The sequence below is a fragment of the Hordeum vulgare genome, chromosome 3H, assembly GCF_904849725.1.
Source record: "Hordeum vulgare subsp. vulgare chromosome 3H, MorexV3_pseudomolecules_assembly, whole genome shotgun sequence".
Classification (NCBI taxonomy): domain Eukaryota; kingdom Viridiplantae; phylum Streptophyta; class Magnoliopsida; order Poales; family Poaceae; genus Hordeum; species Hordeum vulgare.
The window spans coordinates 560,538,031-560,546,589 of NC_058520.1; the positions used below are offsets into that span (position 1 = coordinate 560,538,031).

At 41.2% G+C, this 8,559-nt stretch overlaps 1 protein-coding gene across 1 annotated transcript; it reads right to left on the reverse strand.

Annotated features, from left to right (window-relative positions):
* Positions 1-533: 533 nt before the first annotated feature.
* LOC123440608 lies at positions 534-1,801 on the reverse strand. Its single transcript, XM_045117171.1, has one exon. It carries the CDS (start codon positions 1,725-1,727, stop codon positions 666-668), a length of 1,062 nt encoding a protein of 353 aa, XP_044973106.1. The 5' UTR covers positions 1,728-1,801; the 3' UTR covers positions 534-665.
* Positions 1,802-8,559: the final 6,758 nt, after the last annotated feature.

The window sequence follows — 8,559 nt, forward strand, 5'->3', positions numbered from 1 at the left end:
TAACGAACAGATGTAGCAAAATAAAACCCTTGTACCAAATATGACATCAGTTGCAACAATTTTGAATGAAAAAAGTTACATGTTAAGTCAACGGACGCTCGCGCGGTTGCGTGGGGCCGGCCGAAAAGGTTCGACCGGCGCACCAGCCAGAAGCGTTTCCCTTTCTAAAAAGACTGTCTGCCACGGAATGCTAACCAGCCAACGGTTGCCGGCTAGACATCGTCCATATATATCCAGTGCATGTCATTTTTGTATATTCATTGATGTAAGACATCTAAAAAGCCTCCGGTCCATACATATATTTTCTTTTAGAAGTCAAACTTTGACCAGGACAAAAGTTACATATCACTAAACTGTGACAGCAAAATTACAAAGAATCTAGAGCCGTCATTGACTGTAGATTTCAGTCGATTGCCAAACTACTACTCTCTCTGTTCCTAAATATAAGTATTTTAAGAGATTCCATTAGAAAACTATATACAGATGTATATAAACATACTTTAAAACGTAGATTCAATCATTTTGCTTCGTACGTAGTCTCTTAGTAAAATCTTTAATAAGACTTATATTTAAAAACGGAGGGAGTAGATAATTATACAATTGGATACACACAACAAAGACGAATTTCCAGCCTATATTTGCCGATGCACGACTTCCATGTTAATTCAAAAGTCAGGCTGAAGAGCATGTGCCACATTGCCCTGGCTTGGCATCTGATAGAAGCGAACCTTGTGGTTGACAACCCGGAGCTTACCGACAGCAGAGGCGAGGACTTGTAGGGCCGTCAACAAGATGGCAGGGCGCAGGGGCGCCTGGTTACCGAATCGAATGTTCCATGAGATGCAAAACTTTCCATTCCCAATATATATCAAGTTTACTTCTGGTGGGTAGAAGCAGAAACGGGTGCCGGACGGATTACACCGTGGCCGCGTATCCTCCCACATATACCGGACTGCCGGAGGGGATTGCTGGATGTCGCAGGCACACAGGCAGTTCTTCTTGGGGCACAGACCGAAGCAGAGGCCACCGAGCTCGGGGACGACGAGACCGCGACCTTGAAAGGGCAGCTCCGAGTCGCCCTCCTTGCGCCACTCGCGCCGAATAGTGTCGAAAGTGCAGGTGCCCATCCCCTCTGCCGAGACCCACAGTCGCGTTCCAGCGGCGAGGTAGGCCGTGACCCGCGGCGCGTCCAAGCAGCGGTAGCCAGGCGGAGGGTCGGGGAGGGCATGCCAGGGTTCCTGCCGGCGTCTCCCAGGGAGGGGTAATGTCTCGAGGCAGGTCAGCTGATCCAGATCGTACATGTATTGGCTGAGCGCGTACAGACGGTGCCCCAGCGGGATGAGATAGGCGCGACTGCGTAAGCTCTGCAGCTCCGGCCCTGCCGACAGTGCGCCGGATCGCGGGTCGGACATCATGAAGGTGTTGCCGTTGCTGGAGACGCCCGCTATGTTGGTGCCGATGAGGGCGAAATCTATGCGCTCGGGCATGTCGATTGACGTCCTGTAACGGGCCATGGGGACCGGAAGGCTGCACAGCGACCCACAAGCCCTCGCCGTAGCCCTCGCTGTTGCAGTAGCCCTAGCCCTCACCGATGATTTGTTGGGTACCGAACCGGAATCAGGGTAGAACATACCTCTGATGTTGACCTCCACGAAATGGTACTGGTGCTCAAGGCCGCCGATCTCCACGACTACAAGAAGACGATTTTGCTCCACAGCGCCCGCCATCGTTAAGATTGGATCTGCTGCTGATTTTACTGAACGGCGCTTCACCACACAGTTCTGGATCTCACTAACGAGACTTGCGGCGGCGCTTTCCCCTCTTCACGATTACCCTGCCCCCTTTATAACCACGAGCCGACTTTAGGTTTTCAATCCCCACCGACCCAGCCCAGCCCAAACCAACTCTTCCACTTCAGGCAGGCCCATAAGGCACATCCGATTTCGGATTCACATCCGGGTGGAGTTCAATTACATGAAAATACCATAATTAGGACAGTATGTGCGGATTGATGTAATTTTTTATAACTTTTACGCTCCAGTATCAAGTCTAGGGCTAACAGTTACAAAAAGGCTAATTCATGTATAAACATGTACTGACGGTGTATCTGATTGAAGGCCCGCCGCCCAGCTGCTGGCGTGGCAAGTTTTTTACAAAAAGCCCCCTTGTTTTATATGTAATCAGATGAATACCCATTTTTTTTAAATAGTTCATGTGATAGAATTTTTTTCGCAATTTTCATCACCGAATCGGACTCATTTCAAAGGTTTCGTTGAGTTGGACGAATAAATAAAAGAAACCAAAATTGGGTGCCAGCGGAATCAAAACCCGCGACCTCTCAAACGCAAGGAGCAGGGTAACAAAGCGAAAAATCGCAAAAAACAGTGCGTGAGCGAGGAATCGAAATAGATACCTCCTGTTTGTTACGCAAGCGCCTAGCCAGCTAAACTAATGACCTTTGTTTGTTTAAAATGGTGAGGGAACCTAATATCCTTCCCTAAATGGTTATTGATTTGATTTTTTCTGAATTTCTGAAACTTAAACAACATTTGCATTTACGAATAAAAATTATAAATGGATTTTTTCAATTTCAGAATAATTTTTAAAAATACAAATGTTATTTGAATATGTGAACAGTGCTTGAAACTATGATTTTTGTTAAAAACAGGTATATTTCTTTCAAATTTTGATACTCTTTTTGTGAACAGTTTTCAAAACGGGGACATTTTTTAACTTATGATCACTTTTTAAAACTGGAACAGTTTTTGAACTTACGTACATTTTCTGAAATGGCAATTTTTTTAGAAAATGAGGAACATTTTTTAAACTTCCGCACCGTTATAAAATCATGAATAATATTAGAATTGGAGAACAAAATTTGAACAAGTTTTCATTTTTTATACAAATTGTGAAAAAGAGAAACATTTTTCATAAAACAGGAACATTTTTTATAAAAATATGAAAACAAGAACATTTTTTGAAAATTGTGACCAATATATGAAAAATGGAACATTTTTAAAAAATCTTGCTGTTTTTTGAATAGGAGAACATTTTTTTAAACCCGAACATTTTTTTTAAATATGAATACATTTTGGAAGCCGGAACATTTTTTTAAGCACGGACATTTAAATACAAATTGTGAACAAAATTTTGAACACGATAATATTTTTTGAAATACAAAAAAAATTTAGAAAATTTCAAACAAAAAGTAAAAAAAGGAACGAAAGTGAAGTAAAAAATGGAAAACGAGACAATACATTTTTTGAAACCGGAACATTTTTTAACTTATGTGCACTTTTTAAAACAGGAACATTTTTTCAAATTTGGCGAATTTTTTTGAAAAATACTACACAGTGTAATAAAAATTCCAGAACATTCCTTAAAAATTATTGAACATTTTTGGAAAATTCAGGAACATTTTTTCAAATTCTGAAACATTTTTTCAAATTCCAAAACATTTTAAGAAAACCAGAACTTTTTTAAAACAGAAACAAAAAATGAAACATAAAGCAAAAAAACGAAAAAAAAGGTTCATGGAATCTTCTAGAAAGTTCCAAAAACCAGAAAAACCGACAGGGAAACTCCAGAAGGTTCCCAAAACCGAAAACACTGCAACATGTCAATGGGTCGGCCCAGTTTGTCGCGCGATTGTTAGGTCTGTGCGAATGGTCGACAATTTGACGCATTGTCCGTCCAATAGGATATTCCAGGAGCGGGCGCTAGCAACCACGCACACAGAGTTGTTGTTCTTAGTGTAGGGGTAGGACTTATTTTATACTTCCTCCGTCACAAAATAAATGTTTTAAGCTTAGTACAACTTTGTATTAGAGCTAGTGCGAAGTTAACACAGTTATTTTGGGACGAAAGGAGTACTACTAGGCAAATACCGGGCCGCTGGTTGGGCCCGACAAGGCCTCCATTGTTTCTCTTTTGTGTTTTATTGGCGCGCCTACTAGGGCTCGTTCCTTGCCAATGTTTCTTTTCATTATTTTTCGTTTCATTTTTTATTATGATTTCTTTCTGGCTTTGGTTTATTTTTAGGGTTTTCTTTTTCATTCTTATTTTTTCATTACCTGGGTTGGTTTTTCAAATAACCAAAAAGATTTTTTTTCATGTATGTCGAACGCTTTTTCTGTGTATAGTCAACATTTTGAAATGTACGATGAACTTTTCTTTACAAACGGTGAACATTGTTTTAATATAATGAATTTTTGATGATATATGGTGAACATATTTTAAATGCAAATTATCTTTTCTTTATATATATTGAATTTTTTTCTTAAGGTATGATGAACATTTTACATGATACATGATGATTTTTTTCACAATGTATATTTCAAAAAATGTTCATCAAAATTTCGATATGATGAATGATTTTTTGGCAATTGAATTTTTTAATAGTTGATTACACAATGGTATCTACAATAATACGTAAATTTCTTAAGGTATGATGACTATTTTACATATTATTGTGTAAATCATTTTGCATTTCTAGAAACACCATGATTTTTTCTAATAAAAATTTAATGCATTTGTAAAATTTATTATGATTACACAACTATTTTTAACACATGTTGTAAACTTTTTAAGTTACTATGGGTTTAAAAAAGACAATCAATATATGAGTAACTCAAAAGAAAAAATGTGTGTGGGCATATAATTTTTTAATACTTGCATATTTGAATGATATAATGCGGATATACAGTAATTGTGGATGCTTGTGATCCTGAATGAAGTCACAAAAAATTTGAACGTGCGTGTGTTTTAGTCTAGTGCTTGACACTTAATAATACTTATATGTAATCACAAGGAAAATATGTATTAATATCATAATTAAGAAATGTGAAACTCATCATGTGCAGCCTTTCTGGGCCAAACCTGTCGACCCAACGTGTGAATCCTAGTATAAACGAAATCTCGCCCATACGCTAACACTAGGGTCGATATGGTGTGGTTGCTAGCACGGATGCGTGCGTTCGAGAGGTCGAAGGTTTGGATCCCATCGACGCCCGATTTTCGTTTCTTTTATTTATTTGTCCAAATCGACGAAAACTTTAAAATGAGTCTTATTTGATGATGAAAATTGTGAACAGAAAAAAAACTGTCACATGAGCTCGTTTTCGCAAAAATAAAGGGTATTCATGTGATTACATATAAAGCAAGGGGGCTTTCTACAAAAAAAACTTGGCATTCCAGCAGCTGAGTGACGGGCCAGTCAGTTAGATGCACCGTTAATACTTGTTTATATGCGGATTAGTCTTTTGTGTAACTGCTATCCCCACACTTGATACTGACATGCAAAAAATATGAAAAATATTACCAATCTACATCGTACCACCCCAATTGTGATACTTCCGTGCAATTAACTCCATCGGCATGCCTTCCAAGCAAAACAAGAAAATAACATATCCCCTTGTCCTTAGAACTTTCTTCTCCTCTCTAGAGCTACTGTAGGATGCGATAAGGGAGGCGAAAGGAGGGCGAGCGATGTCACTCCGGTCGGTGAGGCCGTCAGGCCGCTCTGTCTCTTGTGCCCCTCAGGGCCTTGGAGATGGAGCCGACCACGGTTCTCCTCCGACCGGTGGCTGCACTGTCCATGCGCTGTGTAGGTTAGTTCTCTAGCCGAATCCATTGTAGAGGCAATGTCGGTCTTGGGTAGGAATACGGTCCGTCCGATTGCGGTGCCGTGGCAGCAGCGAGGTCTTCGGCGTCGTTGTGGAGTCCGTGAGGGGGATGTGTATAGGAGTTGCGCTTTTGAAGCGTCGCTCGTCTGTGGCTACTATGCGTGGCGAAGCTGTGAGCGGGCACGAAGGCGAGCAGCTGCGGCGGTATTCGGTACGGGGCAGTGGAGCGTGGATATGGCCGTCTCGATGTGGACGGAGTGGACAAATCCCTAGATCCGAGCTGATGCAAACTTGGAGAGCACCTCAGGCCTTCCGTAATGCATGGTTTCTTAGCGCAGTATCCTAGGTGGTAGTGTATTCTAAGATACTACTATCCTAATGCATTGTATCTTAAGTGTTGTATCTTACAAAGATGTATTTAATTGCTTGGGTGATCATATTTGCATTTCAACATTGTGGCCTAGTTGTGGCATTACAAAACACTACCTATGCATACGTACAGGGATCGCTGGGTTGCCGCACGGGATCGCTGCGTTTATTGCGCTGCTTCGAGACCTCCACTAAGAGTCGTAGTGAAGCTAACATACGGCTGTAGTCTCACTCCTCCTTAATTATCTATCCACGTCAGCGTTTTGCCTACGTGGCACAGCTAAGAAACGGCAAGCCGTTCCGCATTACGGAAGGCCTCATGGAGGGAGGTTTCCTCCAACCACCGGATCTTTATTAGATTTCATCGTAATCATTACGCTGGGAGGCTATTGCGGCTCAATAAAGCCAGAGGGCAAGGGGCTTCATTGTCTCTCGGTGTCATGCTCGACGGGGGAAGACACTAGCGTTGAGCATCTTTGGCTTGTACGGAGAAGATGATGGACGAACTTGCTATTTTATTCTTTTTACTACCACAGTGCTCGCGTGTTACTATGAAACTATAAAATAGGAGGAGTTAAGGGAGTTAGGTCACTAGCTTAGGAAATTATCAAAATACATTGACGCGATGTGGAATTTGCTTATGGTAACAAAAATACCACAAAAGACCATGTGTGACGCATTGGAGAATCTTAAGTGACCATGGTTCTTTGTATACACAATATTTTGTTTGTTGAAACATATGAGAATAAATATTGATAACTGACTACATAAGGTCATGGATCAGTTAGGAGGATAAGGTCTATCATAATTTTTGAATTACAATCTGTTCACTCTCTTGTTATGTGATATAAAACTAAAATAACTTAGCTGTGAAAGAAAGGAAAAGAAAAGGGAGATGCTCTGAGATTTGGCCGGCCGCGCACGGACCGCCTGATCTGCCAGCTGTAGGCGGGCCGCGCTGTTAGATCTCCATGCAACATTTTTTCCTCGATGCAACAAATTTCGACGCTATGCAGCAATTTTCGTCAACGGTTGCAACAAAAAAAATTGTGGCAAAAAAAATATCTACGTGATCGTAGCAAAAAAAATGTGTGGTAGCAAAAGTCAAACGCCGGTTGTAGCAAATATCTACGTGACGTGTATGCAACTTTTTTAGTGAACGGTTGCAGCAAAAAATGATGTCGATTGTAGCAAAATATAACACGGTTGTAGCAAAAGTCAAAACATCGGTTGTAGCAAAAATCCAATAAATTCGAGTTGCAACCAAACGTATATGCAACTTTTTTACTCGACAAATGTAGTAAATAAAAAACGCCTATAGGAAACATGAACGCTGGTTGCAACAAATTTAGACGAGAAAACAAGTTACATGAAAAACGTTTGTGTCAAAATAACACATGGTTGCAGCAAATTTGATGAAAAAATGTTGCATAAACCTGCCAGCAAGGCGCGCGGCCCGCGCGCGACCTGCCGAACGGTTCGGCGGACGTGCCGGGTGGAAGCGTTTACCAAAAGAAAAACAACAGCAATATATTGAGTTGAAGTCGCATTTCTGCATTTTTTTATTTGTGCCTAAGTGTTAGTCTTTCATAAATAGTAGTATATTATTTATTTGTGTTTAGTCTCACATGTGAGCACAAGTACATTTGTTTATTTCTGTTTATGTAAGGTTGCTATTCTCAATATGGATAGGGGTGCATTTGTTCATTGGTGAAGGTTGTTGGTACCACATGTGAATTTACCACCAATTCCAATCTTTATAAGTAGGAAAGATTATGACCTTCTCTGTTGTAGTTTGGTGCTCGCAGCGACATTGTTTGTATTCTTTGTGTATCTTTGTATTTGTACGAGTTTATGTACTACTGACTTTCTTGACGTATAAATACAAGTAGTGCATATCACTGCGGGTGTATGCTTTCAAAAAAAATTCATAATATATTGCCTTCAAATCTTTATCTTTATCCTTTTATCTCTACCTAATAATAAAGGGACTAATCTTCTCGTTATCCGTCAGATAATTTACCCTTAAAATTGCAACTAATTACATATAATGCCACCGATAAGTCAAAAAAACCGCATCCACCATACACTCTCATTCATATACCACTTGAACCTATAATCAATCAACCTAGGTTCGAATCCAGGATCTCCCATTTCCCTTTGAGTTTTTTTCAAAACTACTACCAAATTTACAACAAATAAAAAAAGCACCTGTTGAAAAAAAATACCAAAACTACCACCCCGTCGGTCACGTGGAGGCGGAAGTGCTGCCTGTCAGGCAGGTGGAGGTCGAAGAGCTGTTGTCAGCCACCAGGAGGCCGAAAAGGCAGTTGTCGGCCAGGTGAAGGCCAAAGAGTGCCTGCGGCCACCAGGAGGCCGAAGAGCCCCTGGAAAAGTGCCCCCTCCTTTCTCCTCTGACCCCTCTTTTCGCCCTCCCCGTCCTCCAGGCTCCCCAGCTCCACCTCCCACTCCCGTTGCTCTCTGGTGCTTCCACCCCCGTGCCGATTTCTTCGCTCGTCCACCCATTTTCGTATCAAAACGGCGTAAACAATAGATCAGGGCTCTC

What these genes read in the sequence shown, in the direction of transcription:
- LOC123440608 (XM_045117171.1), bottom strand. Translation starts at nt 1,727, where the DNA reads ATGGCGGGCGCTGTGGAGCAAAATCGTCTTCTTGTAGTCGTGGAGATC.